Source organism: Halyomorpha halys, unplaced genomic scaffold (genome assembly GCF_000696795.3).
Source record: "Halyomorpha halys isolate HHAL.00 unplaced genomic scaffold, Hhal_1.1 Scaffold107.1, whole genome shotgun sequence".
Lineage (NCBI taxonomy): Eukaryota > Metazoa > Arthropoda > Insecta > Hemiptera > Pentatomidae > Halyomorpha > Halyomorpha halys.
In genome coordinates, this window is record NW_027112128.1 from 1,778,255 (window position 1) to 1,793,383 (window position 15,129).

The window sequence follows — 15,129 nt, forward strand, 5'->3', positions numbered from 1 at the left end:
TTACCCATATGTTTGACTTAATCGCATGAATGCTAGTTTTGGGTCGATCTCATTGAAACATGAATGAATTGACGAACAACTTATTAGTTATAATAATTATAACATAACTTTAATTTTGAGCATTAAGTTAAAGCAAGGGTTGATTCTATTTCAAAATGAATGATATCAATCATGAAAATGATCAAAAATTGTTCTTTGTTGGAAAACAAAAATCAGCAACTGATTGCCTCTTATTAATTAATGCCTTGGACTATTTTCTAAAAATCCCAATGTTTAAAATTAAATACTTCAACAAATTTCCTTTTCTTTCAGCTTTTATGAAAAAAATATCAAAAGGCTTATTTTTAAATAGAATTGTTTAGAAGCAAATGAGCACACTTAAATTATTTTCATATTTTGTTAATGTTACCCTGAAAATTGACACTTCATATGGGCAATCAGATATCAAATCTCACATTTATCTATCACTTACTGTTTTAAAAATTTATCAAGTATATCAGAAAAACAAGGTTTAATTTAGAACCAAAACTTTTTCATTTGATATATTATAATAAAAAAAAACAAATAAATCTGTACCCCTAAAGTCCATGAAGGGTCAGGGATGCCTTGGTAAGGAAGTACTGTTTCTAGACCAAAGTTTGTGTATGGAGGTTATTTGGTCAGAATCACATTCAACTGCCAGATTTTTACCCAATTAAGGGTATCCATTTTATGAGGCTGAGTGGAGCCCTGAGAGCTCCCGAACACACAGGGCTGACTCACAGCTACAGTGAAACAGAAAATGATCATCTGCCGGATTCAAATCCAGGTCCATGGAGTTGGTTGCATCTGGTAAAGAACATTATTTATAACGTCTAACATCTCTTTGTAGTTGGTTTGTTTTACTAATTCAGTCTATGAATGTTGCAACAGTGGCTTATCAATAAACTACCCACTCCCATTTGTTGTATTAAATTATTAAAACATTTAGAAACAAGAACTATTCTCCTGAATATGGAGGCTTTAGTTCAAACACACTTGCCATCATCCATCTTAAATGCTAAGCGAAAAAAAACTTACTAATATTGGAGTAAAAGTAAAATATATTAATTATGAGAGATAGTTGACCATGGATGATAAATGAGGAGAAGATGGTTGGGGGTGCGGTCAATGAAAAACACAAATAAGTATGATTAACTTATTTTAGGTTGACCTTATTTATTTTTATTGGCAAAATGTCCATGAAAATTTTGCTTCTTTTACTTTTCTCATGGCTGGAATTAAGTTAGGCAATTGGTATCTCATCAAAAATTTCATTGCATAATAATTTAAAATTAATTTTTAAAAACTTTCATAACATAATTTAGAATATTTCAGATACTTATCAAGTTTTGTATTTAGTGTAAGCTACATAATAATGATAATGATTACAATATATTAACTTATAATATACATAACAACTGGTTAGTTATTTTTCTTCCTTGATTTATTCCCAATCTGTGTCAGTTTCATTCAATTCAAAGTCATTAATCTCTTCTTGCAATAATGTAGGTCCATTTTCCTAATGTGTAGAAGATAAATTAGTTACTGATATAACTCTACATAAAGACTAATATTTTTTTTTTAGATTAACAAACATATCAAATTATTTTATTATATGGTACAATATCTGTTATAAAGCATAACCACTAATAATGTAGGTCAATTTTCCTAATCGTTAGAAGATAAATTAGTTAGTAATATAACACCACATAAAGTTGAAATGTGGAGCTAAAGATAGACTTGTTTGGTAATCTTCTAATCGGAAATCGCCTGGCATATTCACGATGGGCAGCATTAGCATTACCATTGCAAAAACTGTACACAAACACCATATTGGCATATTCACCATTAGTATAAATTGAAGGCATAATGATGAGTACTCTGCGAAAGCCTCTTACAAACTGATTTGTAATGAAAATGTTATTGATAGTTCCCAATGCCAATTCCAAATAGTATTAATCCTTATGTTTCCAATATTTTTTATATAGTTAGAGATAAAAGGCCATATAAGTTTGTTTGTTTGTTGTTGTTTAAAGACATAAAACAGAGGCTATATTAGTATTCTATCTAATCCATCTCCTAAACAAAGCATTTGCGAACATACCTTCACTTTGAACAACATTTAATATGAATTTTAATGTTTAAATTTAATTAATAAAGTAGTTAGAACAAATAAATAGGTTTTATTTATTTCGTATAATGTAAATAATTCATAACAATGAAAATATTTAGGTGTGAATATCTCCTAAACAAAGCGTTTGCGGACATACCTTCAGAGGAAATATTTGTCTTGTTTTGGGATCCTTAGTTCATATTTTCAGTTTGGCCACTTAACCTTGAAACACCCTGTATCCAGTCATTGTAGAAAATTTAAAATCTAAGTTTTCTATGGAAATACACATTTTAAGGTCCTCTGAGTCATAATAACTAAATCTCATAAAATGGTCTGTATTTATATGAACAGCCTAGCTCAAAAATGAAAAGTTTAATGAAACTGAAACAACATATTTAAGATAGGTATTTACCTAAGATGTTACAGTAACTTTTTCACCAAAAATAATTTATTGGAAGTGCTGCTTTATCTCGTAGATCTCTTACGTTTTTACAATTTTCTCAAAAACTGCTCAAACAATTTTGATTAAACTAGATATATAAATAAAGATGGACAGCGTTGAGGTCAAAAAGAACAAAAATATTTATAATCCGACGTTTCGCCCTACTTTATAGGACTTCATCAGGGCTGTTCAAGATGATAGCTTTACAGACTTTTGTTAAGCTATAGCTATTAAAAGACTTTTATTAAAGTCTGTTAAACTATCATCTTGAACAGTCCTGATGAACCCTTGCAAAATGGGGCGAAACGTCGGATAATAAATAGTTGAAAACTATTTTTGTTCTTTTTGACCACAACCATGTCCATCTTCTTTATATTTGAAATTATATTGCCAATTATCTAAACATATATAGTATAGATATATAAATGTAAAATTAAATGGCCTTTAATATCAGGTAGGTCTTCATTGACCTTCATAGAAATGGCTTTAATCCTGATTTTTTTTTATATAAATATAGTTTTCAATACAAGAGTGAAAATATTAGTTTGGAACAGAAAGCAAGTAAATATTTTAATTAACTTACTTAAGATCAACAAGTAGCCAAGTATCAGTATAGGAACTGTTACCAACCTGTATGTTACTGTTACTGGAATCCCAATTAAAACAGTCCTCAGTGGGCCAGAAACTTTGTATCTTCTCTGTTAATTCATCTTCATTACAATTCACATTGTGTGAAGTTATACCCTAAAACAAAATACAGATCTTATAGTACAAGAGCCGGGAAGAAAAAAAGGCAATTATCTCACCCCAAATTTTGATTACTTCAATGAAAACTATGTATAATTACTAGTCAAAATTGATAAGTCTGCCAAGTATAGGGGGATTAAAAAATGGCGGCTGTTTCAATACCTTAAAAAACATTGATTTTTCATTCGGAGCTCTATATCTTAAAAACCACCTACAACACTAGAAAATCTAAGAGAACATTATTTAAAGAAGAGTAAATTTTCTGAAATATTAGCCCTAAAAGAGCTATTTACGTCCAATAGTTCTCAAGATATAGCTTTCTAAAAAGCAAAATTTCTTAAAAATCTACTGAAAAATTAGTAGTTAGTTAATTTATTTTGAGAAATCTATATCTCAGGAACTATGTGACGTACAGATGTCTCTCAGCACTCAAATTAAAGCTAGTTTCATGGACTATAAAGAAGATTATGACCTTTACCTTCGTAGGAATAGTATTTTTCATGATATTTGCTAAAATATATTGATTTATAGTTGTTCGGACAATAAATTGGATTTATGAAAAACTTTATTTCAGAAACCATTGGACAAACTGATGTCTGCCAGCGCTCAAATTAAAGTTAGTTAAATTTAATACAAAATAGTTAATTATGTTTATCTTTGTAGGAGTAGTAGTTTTTATGATATTTGATAAAATAAACTCACAAAAAGTTTATTTTTAGTTATTCGTATAAAATATTAGGTTTTTAAGAATATATATCTCTAGATCCATAAAACGCACATATGTCTCCCAACATTCAAAATAAAGAAAATTTAACTTACTATAAAGTAGTTTATGACACTTATCTTCATAGGGGTAGTAGTTTTTATGATATTCACATATGAATATAAATTTGGCAAATGAAAATTTGTCCGAACAACTATAAATCAATTTATTTTAGCAAATTTCATGTAAACTATTACTCTTACAAAGATAATAAACTACTTTATAGCTCATTAAACTAGCTTTAATTTGAGTGCTAATAGACATCTGTACGTCAAATGATTTTTGAGATATAAATTTTTCAAAATAAATTCACTAACTAATACTGATCTTTCAGTACATCCCATACAACATTTTTGTGAAATGTTGCTTTTTTAAAAGCTATATCTCGAAAAATATTTAACGTAAATAACTCTATTAGGGCTCATATTTTAGCAAATTTACTCTTTTTTAAATGATGTTCTCTTAGGTTTTCTTGTGTTGTTCCTACTTTTTAAGATATGGAGCTCCGAATGAAAAATTAGTTTTTTTTATCGCTTTGAAACAGCCGGTATTTTTTATTCCACCTTCCTATACTTGACAGACTCATCACTTTTGACTATTAATAATACATAGTTTTCATTAAAGTAATCAAAAATTGGGATGAGATAACTGCCTTTTTTCTCCTCTTGGGCTCTTGTACTATTATTGTCACGATTATCATTCATTGCATAATATAAGGGATGAATGGACATTGTTGCGACTATTTATTATAGAATTTATTTAATGACAAAAGTGAAAGAAGGTTACAATGGGTTTTTAATTATTTCTATATAAGTTCTTGAATGTTTTTACTCTGTTAATTATAACTTATCTTATTTACTTTCTTAATTTCCTCAGTCCCAATGTAAGTTTTTGATGCAGTCCCGCTAGTTCCAGGCATACAATATTTTTCTTTAATGTTTTCTTCCATCATGATATTAGTCATTTTAAGCTTGTTTACAATCTCATCAATATGAGAATCACTCTTGTTTTGTATGAGAGAATCCAGCATTTCAATATTCTCTAAGTCCCCTACTTTTTCAACCTGAAGAGTTGAAAAAAAGTGCATAATTATTCATGGAAAAAAATATCACTTGTAAATCACTACTAAGTAAATTTGTAAGTATTTGATAAAATAAAATTGAGTAGTATTCATATTTCATGATCAATAAATATTTTTACATCTTTTAATATGCAGAGTGTGATTTAATATTGCAAAGTAAAAATGAATTTTTAATATTAATATATCTTTTTAAGTTCTTAGTAGGTTTCTTGTTTAACTGTGTAGGTTTTTTGTTTTACTGTGTAGGTTTTTGTCTAACTGGGTAAGTTTTTTGTTTAAAGTTTTCCTACAGTTTTCACTTAACATATTAGAAGATTTATACATTAAAAACAAGTTTTATTAATGCAAACTATTATTTTGTTGGAAGATAGTACTAGTGGTAGTCAATAATGTGAAAAATTATTAAAAAACTATTTATTGGAAACCAACATTTTACCCCACTTTGCAGGGCTTCCTCAGGGGTATATTTTACAATGTTTGTATCTTGTTCTCATTTAGCTTTGATGAGATATTATTGACCGCAACCCAAACTATCTTCATGCAATCTATTACAAACGGTTAACTATTAGTCTTCCAAGGTAAACTAATATTGATAGATTGTAAAGATGATTATCTGTAATCATGAGTAATATTAATGTTGTTATTGCAAGTTTTGTTCAAGGAGTTTTGTTATTATCATCTTTTTAAGTCTGAAACACCTTTACTCTTTATAGATATTGAATTTTATTAATTAGAAATATCATTCCATGAATTCAATTCATCGTGTGAATTCAATTATTAAAGTTATTTACTAATTGCATATGGACCCAAGGGCGTACTTAAGATCAAAACTAGCAGTGGGTCAATGAGGGGGGGGGGCAAGCGATAGGTTGTGACATTTAGCACGGAAAAGGAGAATGAAACCAAAATTTTAAGAACATTATATATAATGATAGCAGTGCTTTATTAGTTATCACAATTAGTATTTGCTTAAAAAAAACCTTCTTGCCTCCCGCAGGGTATGCCCATGTATGGAACATGATTTGTCTTTAAGAATTTAATATTTCAAAGAGTAATACATATCCATAATTCTCTTTTAATGAGTATTGGATTTAGTGGGGTAATTAATTATAAATATGAGTATAATATTGTTTAAAAAATATTTTTTAGGTACATGTTATAAATGAAAAATAAAATAAATGTGTAATTCCAACACAATTTTGAAAAGAAGGATATTTGTTAATCTTACGGTAACATTAAGAATCATTAAGCACAGCCATCTAACTTATCCTGAATTAGGAAAATATTTATAATAATTTTTATAAAATTGCTTAGTAAATATTAAATATATTCGTTTTTGTTGGATTTATCATCTCCCTAATCTAAATAGTTACCAATAAATGGTTTTAATTTCTAAAATTCAACATCAGGTAGGTAAATTAAATTTAAAGAAAAAGATATAAATTAAAATAATATGATAAAAGTAAAGAATAGCATTAAAGATTCAACATTCAACATTATACAAATAAACTTATACAATGAAGATGGATAAAATTTTAAATATAAGCTGTATAATTTTAAATTATTGTACAGAAGAATTGATTGAATTAAAATTATAATTATTAAGAATATAAAATGTCCTGTGACTGAGCAGTTTTTTTATTCTCAATTTATGACAGACTATCTTAAATTTATTAGAAACTTATACTTTAAGTCACTGAACAGAGATGGCAAATATAGGTAATTTCTTGTTGGTTTTATTTTATAGTTAATTTAATTTTGTTTCTTTTTTTGCTATATTTTAATGTATGGCTTCATTTTCCAGTTTTTCATTTAAATTCTGTTAAAATTTATGTGTATAACATATAAAGCTCTTGTAATCATTTATGTAATATGCCTAGCGAGGAGTATGAATGTAAGTCTAATAAATGGTCCTTTTGTAGGGTTTCCAAGTAAGGAAAAGATTTAAAAAACAAATCAACATCACTTTATTATTTACTTCATCAGCTTCTGCATTGACTTGAGGAATCATTTCATTAATGCCAGGAGGACAATTTGAACTTCTTTCAGTCTCTTCATTATGAAATGATGGCCTCTTTTGCAAGGTTGGCGATGTACCAGATCTCGGATTGATGAGTGAATCTAGTTTGTTTTTGATAGCAAGCTGGAAATCATTAGTGTTATTGACCTGAAATTGGAATATTTAATCTTAATTCACTTACTTATCAAAACACTTGAATAATATCAAACACTATCATAAAAAATATATTTTTTTTTTGTGCTGAAATTCACTGTCTGAGAATTAGTTAATACAAAATTTTGTTTGTTAGAAAATCGATGTTTAATCAGGGTGAGGCTGAGATTAGATGGATGCTTCAGAGGTTTACTAAAGACTTAAAAACTGGATAAGAAGATTTGATACAAAACAGATTAAAAACAAATCATTTGCACAATTACATACATACATTCATACATAGATAGCGCTACATCCCGTCACCGAGACGGCCTCCTCCATAAGCTTTCGCCAGTTCGACATCAGCTGCAGTAGTTGTCCAGCTGAGTCCTTGCGTCTGATGTCACTGAGTCCTCCCACCATACATTTGGCCTGGCAATCTTTCTTTGTCCATGCATCTTTCCGGACAGCATGTTCCTGGGTATCTATCTATCATCTATACGTGCGACGTGCCCGGCCCATCGAAGTCGTCCCATCTTGATAAACTTGACCAAGTCTATACCCTTATAAAGGCCAGCGAGTTCGGCATTTCTCTTTCTTCTCCATATTCCACCCTCTCTAACAGGACCAAAAATCTTTCTCAAAATTGATCTTTCGAAGATCAGAAGTCAGATTACTGGGATTAGAATTGTAAAATATACAATCTTAAGATGGAGTATATTTTTGAATCTGAAGGTTGGAGAAATCATTAAATTAATTAAAACACCGAGAGCACAAATATTTATCTATTGATAGTTCTAAAACAAGGCTAACAGAACACAAGCTTCCTTTGAGTTATGTCCATAAACGGACACTCAAAGGGACGGCCACAAATTTAAGCCAACTTATGCCAGCCAATCGAAATAACCCTTCTACACTCTTGAGCATGCGCGAATTAGCTTAAATTTGCCAAGCGTGTAAAGACATTTTTAGGGCGGGTAGGCACCGAGAGGGTCTGGGGGTGGAAAGCCCTCCAACAGGGGAGGATGAGCCCAGAATTTGGCAAAAATTAGCTACAGATGAAACTAATAGGCAAAATTGTCATGGATACGATATTTATTTATCAATGGTTCATTCATGAAAAAACAATTTTTCTTAGAGTTGTTCTTTTTTTAATATTAAAAATTAATTGTACATTTTATACCTAAATATTAATTATTTTTTACAAACTCAATTATTTAAATTATTTGAACTGTCAAAAGATGAATATTTTTGTTCTTCGTATTTTAATTAAAGAATTTCCCCAACTTCTTTAGTTTAAGATTGTAGATTTCAAAATTCTATCGATACGGTGTAAATACATCGTTTCAAATCTTGTTAATTAACTTTAGCTGCTTATTTTTGATTTAAAATTGCACAAATATATATTTATAAAGGTTTTGCATGTATAAATAATTAAATTAAAAAGTTTCTGATAAAAATTCTGGATTGAAGGTTGAATTTATAGGTTATGTAGTACTATTCAGATGATTTGTTATCATGTACAATGTACATTGCTGATATTCACGTTCCCTTTCACTTCGCTTGTCTTTACTTTTTATAACGAAAATAGAATGTAATAGCCGATAAAAGTCGAAAGAATAAAGCAAGCGTGTTACTGACGTTTCTTGCTTCATTTGTTTATTATGCATTTGTACAAGTCTTGGATTCGTGGCAAACATGTAGATCCTAGCATAAAGTTACCTCAAGCCTCCCCCACCCCCTCCTCGGTTACACATTTTGACTAATAATCATTTTTTAGATGTGGAACCCTGCTTGTACCCTGCACTTCAATAATGGGAGAGTTGGATAAAAATTAGCTATGGTTAAAACTATTAGCTAATATTGCCATGGTTACGACCCTTATTTATGAATGAACCATTGATAAATAAATATCCTAGGTGACCAAAACCGTGTTGGAACAAGCCTTTATGCTTGAATATAAAATCTATGGTATATTGATATATAATAAAACTATCAGGCTCTAAAAATGTATATTTTTACAGACTAAATATGTAAACGAACGTCAACTGACGCTTGTATAATTTCCCTTAGAGGCTTCAGAAGTAAGATGAACGAATTTGAGATACAATGACCCTAGATATTTTAAATTATTGTTTAATCTGAGTTTACCTGCATTAATTGGAAACATTTTGATCTAAACTGGTCATCCAAACTAAATCGTATAATGTCAGCAATAGAACTTGATATTGTTGAATTATATTTTTCTTTCTTTTCGTCCTAAAGCAATATTGAAAACATTAATTGTATAGAACTGTTGCAATTTGATAGATTTAATAGAAAAGATATTATTTACATCATTTTGAAATCGTCTTTTTAGTGGACGTGACATTCTCTTGAAAGAAAGCAATAACAATATTAAGTTTTGGTACAAAAACAGTGTTGACACTGAGGTGTAAATAAATCAGTGTTGTCATAGTTGAATATATTATATTTCAATAGGAGTTTTAAATTGAATGAACCTTATTTATAGGTAGCAACTTGTTTGCACTGTCTAGATCCCTTGAACCATGTTAAAAATAACAGAATAAAGTTATAAATAATTGTGCTGTAGTCCCTCGTTAATGACCTTTGTCAATGTGAAGGCTTTGTTTTTTAAATTAAATATATTAGCCTGTCAGTCAAGACAGTGATTGTTTTGGACGATGATGCCCGTCTACAGAACCAAGATGTTCTCCTATTATCCTCCTGTATGTAATTGTGATGTAGTAGTCCAACTATCTATTCTTCAAGAAATTCGTATATAATTCTTAAAAAAAAAAACAATCTTAAAAACCACTACGTTCCATTATCATTAAGGAGTATGTAATAGATAAAAAAAAGCAGCATTTAAAAATGTCAAAGTTCTTTTTTAACTTCTTTCTTTTCTTTTTCATTAATTGATCTAAGTACATCCACTTCAAGGATTTTGTTGTAAAATTTAAACTCCTGCGTATATAGAAAATGAGAAGAAACAATTTTCTAAATTTCAGAATTTCATAATAAAAAAAATGTATGTTTATTTTTTGACACTTAGCCAAATTGCAACCTTCTCTTAAAGACTATTTTTAGAATTTCAGTTTTATGTAAATATACCCTTAGAATTTGTTGTTTTCAGTCTAATTGAGCATGTCAACAATCATTGTTGTTTATATTTCAGACTAGAAATATGGATATAATAGGAAGTCTTCCCCCTGAAGTTGCAATCGAAATATTGAAATACTTAAATGCTAATGATTTAGCTTCATGTTGTTGTGTTAGTAAACAATGGAGGTCTTATGCAAATTCAGATGTACTATGGAAAAAAATGTGTAAAAAACACAGATTGTGTGTGGAGGAGTGGGTTTTTTGTGCATTAGATTTTGATAATTCAGGTAACCTTACTTTAAGTATTTATTAATGATAGGTTTTGAATAATTTCAGTATTTTATTTTCATTGATATAATTATTATATTATATTAAAGTATTTGTATTCTCTTATCTTAACAAATTATTATATGTTATTACTTTTTAGCACCATTTCTAAAGCAAAGTTGACAATTAATAATTTATTAAAGGAAGATGGTCTAGTTGTCGTCAGACTCAAAATACAAATAGTAATTAAACTATTTATTATGAGCCTATGCTTTGCCCCACTTTGCAGAGCTTCTTGAATGGAACTAAACACAAAAAAGTCTATTTTTTTAAATTAAATTATTAAATCTAAATTAAATTACTAAATTTAATTTTTTTTCTAATAATTTATATTTCAGTTTTGTATAATTTCAATATTTGTCATAATTAATAATTATTATTACCAATGTTTAAATTCTTAAGTATTTTTTTTTTTTACAGTTTCTTAAAATGTATTAATAAATTATATATTTATTTCACCACAAGGATATTTGAGTTAGATATCATTAAATTAATACATATAATGAAAAATCCATATGTTTTAAAAAATATTAAATGTTTAAATTCAATATTAAAATAGATTTTTGAAATGTATAAATTGCATTTTGAAGGATCAAAGCAAAAAAACAATGAAGATTTTTTTTTTGTAAACAGCTGATTGGTTTTAATTAGAAACCATGATTCATCACAACTGTCTAAAACTATTTTGCTTGATGATTTGTTTACATCTGAGTGCAAATATAGCACAAAGTAAAATAAATTATATAAATATTCTTAACTATGTGGTCTTAAGAATTGAAAACTTTATTTTTTTAAATAAAATTTTATGTGGTGGATTCATAGTTTGCCCTCCTGATCCTTCATTAAAACTTACGTCATTTCAGGTTGAGGTGTTCTGTTGAACTTCCAATTAATGAACTTGAATAAGTTTCATATCATTAAAATATTTCTAGCTTACAGAACTAAACAATCCAGGGACTTTATAGTGAATCATAACAGAAATGATCTTAATATTACTCACTATTTTGAATTTATTAGCCAAATCAATTTAGTTAGAAAATCATTAAATTAGAGGAGTATTTGGATTGATGGGATTAAATCTAAATTTTATTACATATTTAATGAAGTAGGAAAGGAGGTATAGAAAAATAATAAATCTGATTGAAAATTAATAGGAGAAGATAATTAAATATTTTTTAATCATCATTAAAACTTATATTTCTACCCGTTAACTTTTCCTTGCACCAATCAAAATGCCTTTACCACTATCTTCATTTTAAAAAAACTTCATTGCCAATTTTTAAATTAATATTTTTTTTCCATGTCATCCATTTTGAGTCGTTGGTAGTATCTGTTTGTTACTCTTCCATTGATGACTTTTAATAATACAATACAATTATATCACTAATAGCATACAACTATATTACTGAAAGTAAGTTTTAAAAAAATGATTTACTAAAATAATAATTTAAGTTAAGGTAAGGGAAAAAAATAATTAAATTGTGTTAAATGAAAAGAATATAAATACATTCATAATTATATGTTATATAAACATTTTTTTTTTCTTTTTTACATAAACTGTGAAAATAAAATATTTTTGTTTTATAAACCACTGTAAAATAAGAAATTGGAGAAGTTTGTCGGGGGGGGCGGTCAGCAAAGAACAACATAAATAAACAAAACCATATTTATTTATTTTATGCCGACGTTTCGACCTGAGTTTCAGGTCTTCATCAGGGGTTATGGCGTAGAAGGCAGGCCTGCAACTGACAAACTTCTCCAATCATTAATCTACGGTCAACTATCTACACCTCATTGTAAAATAAGAAACATTATAAGAATATACATATTTATAAAACATATCACTATTTGCGAAAAGTTCACAAAACACATTTAGATATTGAATTTTGTTATGTTGAAAAAGATCTTTCAACATCAACTGAAATGATTGGAGGGCTATATCGGTATTAGCTGAGTATAAATTGGTTCAAAATGGAGTTAGTCGGCAAGTTTTTTTTTATGTAGAAGTTTTATCTTTTAAACTTATTTTTTTTCTGCACTAGCATTTATTCTTAAATAATGATTAATTTTAAAAACGTTATTTTTTTTCTTAATCCAGTATCTTTTTCAGGGGAATCTTTAGAACCCAGATCATATTGGGCTACTGCATTTGCTCAATATGCACTAAGGAGGCTACATAATTGGCGTCAGGATCGTAAATCAGTGCATGTTATTGCCACCTGGAATGCAACTGTAGTGTCTGTCTATGACACACTTCTAGCTTACACAGATGAACTTGGAGTCATATTTGTTTATGATCTTGAAGAAAAGAATCGTTTCATTCAAACTATACAACTAGTCTCCGATGATCCTGTAACAGCTTTAGGCCTCACTAAACATCACCTAATTGTGAGACAAGGTGATGTCTTCACAGTATTTTCAAGGCACCAGAATTATTTTCTTGAAGGGTTCCTCGTATGCCATGAAGAATCCATTGTTTTAACAAGATATTATTATCCATCCGATTCTAACGGCTTGAAGCATGCTGTAATTGAAAACGGTTTGTGTATACTATATGGATCTCAGTTATATATCTATTCATTACTCTTTTCTACAATGCACACTTTTAAAGTTGAAAGAAAATCTTTCCTTTTATATGATCATTACAGAGTTTATGTAGCTACCAGCAAATATACAGTCACAGGATTTGATGCAAATGGCTACTATGTCGATTTTAATATATTTCCTTCTTCAGTTATTAGTATTAAATCAAATTTGGATATGACAGTGGCATTGGTTAGTGAAGAGTTTCATTCTGGGCGTTATTATGTTTTCAAAGTTTGGTCAAGATTTTCTTATTTTCGAGAGTTTTCTACTTCCCGGTCTTTTGGATTTGAAGTGTCTTATTTCGAACCTAAATTTGCATCTGTTGCTAACTGTAAATTTGGTCAAAGGGTCTTGTTAACTATTTATGACTTAGAATATGCTACAGAATACAGTGTTGATCTACAGTCCACCGATCCAGTAGCACAGGCTAAATTGCAATTTCTTAGCAAAGATTTGCTCTATGTTATTACCCGTGGTGATTGGGGTTCTTATGACACAGGCTATTTAATAGATTTAAAAACTAATCACATCCTTTATGAACTTGACTTAGATTATGCCAGTGTTGTTTCTATAGATTCAAAATTAGCAGTTTATTTGAACTCGGAGGCAGTTGAAATACATTTCTACAACAGGTGGTGAAAGTAAAAAATTTACTAAACTGATGCATTTACGAAACTATAACATAATTGTATGTAATTTTAACAGCTATTTTTTCATATCATTGGTCATGAATAATAGTTATTCTACAAAAAGTAATCATATAATTCATGATGATTTTTGTTTAATCTATTTAGTCCCTAATGTGTTAAATTTAGGTTTTACTAATTGAAAATAATGAATAATGATAAGTATGCTATGTTTTTTGCTGTGATTTCCAATATAATATAGGTGAACTTCGATTTAATTAATGTTCTAAAGGATTGGAATATTCATTCTGTGATATTGATTGAAGTGATGTAAATATACCTTTCAGTAGTATTAAAAAAGGAAATTCATCAGCATTAAATGTACCTGAATCTGTTTTATTTGAAGATGTTAAAAATAAAATATATTTTTATTTTGTATTTTATCTCAATAATCCATTTCTGATATACTTTTTTTCTTTACATTAAAATGATGATATCTTTTTAAAAGTGTTATATAATAATTATGAATTGGGGGGGAAGGGAAGGGAGAGAAGAATGTGCTATCAATTATGAGTATGTTAATATTTTTTTGGATAATAGGTAAGCTATCTGGAAAACTGAAGCCAAAGAGGCGGTCTTATGATGAACTCCAAGGACTTGTGATAGAAGTAGGAACCAATTACCAGCTATCTTCTGTTTCAGTTTAGATTACAATGGCAGGCAATCCTATTAATCTAAACATTTATGAGTTATGAGGGCATGGTCAACTCTCTACTTTATATTGGTTGGAGAGCAGGGCATGCCATGCCACTTCCTCTGCATAGCATAGGTGTAAAGCTCAGACCTACTTTTTCTGGCTATTATAGACTGCAGGTAACTATAGTAAAACCTATAGGTTATCTGCAGAATTATAAGTTACCTTACGTTAGATTTATATTGAAATAAAACTATATACATAAATGACTAACCGTATTTTTCAAAATATGATGCAGATGGCCAGGGGTGTGGTCAAATGGAACAAAAAATAGTTAACAATTTATGAATAAATTGAAATGAATGAATAAAAAAAAATATAAATAAGGTGTATAATAAAGAGTATCTATTAAAAAGAAATAGCATAGACTATTAGATTTAAAATAAACAGGAGACGTAATTTGTTCATTTAT

At 28.8% G+C, this 15,129-nt stretch overlaps 2 protein-coding genes across 6 annotated transcripts; one reads left to right on the plus strand and one right to left on the minus strand.

The window, feature by feature from the left end:
• Window positions 1-1,097: 1,097 nt before the first annotated feature.
• Window positions 1,098-9,698, minus strand: LOC106677778 (uncharacterized). Of its 2 annotated transcripts, XM_014415891.2 has the most exons (6): window positions 9,655-9,698; window positions 9,471-9,578; window positions 7,146-7,334; window positions 4,946-5,149; window positions 3,207-3,320; window positions 1,098-1,540 (listed from the first exon to the last, which is right to left on the minus strand). In XM_014415891.2, the coding sequence occupies exons 1-6, from the start codon at window positions 9,688-9,690 to the stop codon at window positions 1,466-1,468; spliced, it is 726 nt and encodes a 241-aa protein (XP_014271377.1). In that variant the 5' UTR covers window positions 9,691-9,698; the 3' UTR covers window positions 1,098-1,465. The 2 variants fall into 2 exon arrangements, with proteins under 2 accessions (XP_014271377.1, XP_014271378.1); XM_014415892.2 differs by lacking the exons at window positions 9,471-9,578; window positions 9,655-9,698 and adding an exon at window positions 7,612-8,429 and having other exon boundaries at window positions 1,109-1,540.
• On the plus strand, window positions 7,705-14,401 carry LOC106677776 (uncharacterized). 4 transcript variants are annotated; one of them, XM_067050153.1, is made up of 3 exons: window positions 7,705-7,800; window positions 10,498-10,711; window positions 12,862-14,401. In XM_067050153.1, the coding sequence occupies exons 1-3, from the start codon at window positions 7,720-7,722 to the stop codon at window positions 13,974-13,976; spliced, it is 1,410 nt and encodes a 469-aa protein (XP_066906254.1). In that variant the 5' UTR covers window positions 7,705-7,719; the 3' UTR covers window positions 13,977-14,401. The 4 variants fall into 4 exon arrangements, with proteins under 4 accessions (XP_066906254.1, XP_066906255.1, XP_014271374.1 ...); XM_067050154.1 differs by lacking the exon at window positions 7,705-7,800 and adding an exon at window positions 9,174-9,290; XM_014415888.2 differs by lacking the exon at window positions 7,705-7,800 and adding an exon at window positions 9,942-10,048.
• The last annotated feature ends 728 nt before the right edge of the window (window positions 14,402-15,129 follow it).

What these genes read in the sequence shown, in the direction of transcription:
- LOC106677776 (XM_067050153.1), top strand. Translation starts at nt 7,720, where the DNA reads ATGTCACTGAGTCCTCCCACCATACATTTGGCCTGGCAATCTTTCTTT. An exon ending in TCCGGACAGCATGTTCCTGG is followed by an intron (nt 7,801 to 10,497) that starts GTATCTATCTAT and finishes TTTATATTTCAG; the next exon opens with ACTAGAAATATGGATATAAT. An exon ending in ATTAGATTTTGATAATTCAG is followed by an intron (nt 10,712 to 12,861) that starts GTAACCTTACTT and finishes TATCTTTTTCAG; the next exon opens with GGGAATCTTTAGAACCCAGA.
- LOC106677778 (XM_014415891.2), bottom strand. Translation starts at nt 9,690, where the DNA reads ATGTCACGTCCACTAAAAAGACGATTTCAAAATGAT. An exon ending in AATGTTTCCAATTAATGCAG is followed by an intron (nt 7,335 to 9,470) that starts GTAAACTCAGAT and finishes TTCCAATTTCAG; the next exon opens with GTCAATAACACTAATGATTT. An exon ending in TCAATGCAGAAGCTGATGAA is followed by an intron (nt 5,150 to 7,145) that starts GTAAATAATAAA and finishes TCAACTCTTCAG; the next exon opens with GTTGAAAAAGTAGGGGACTT.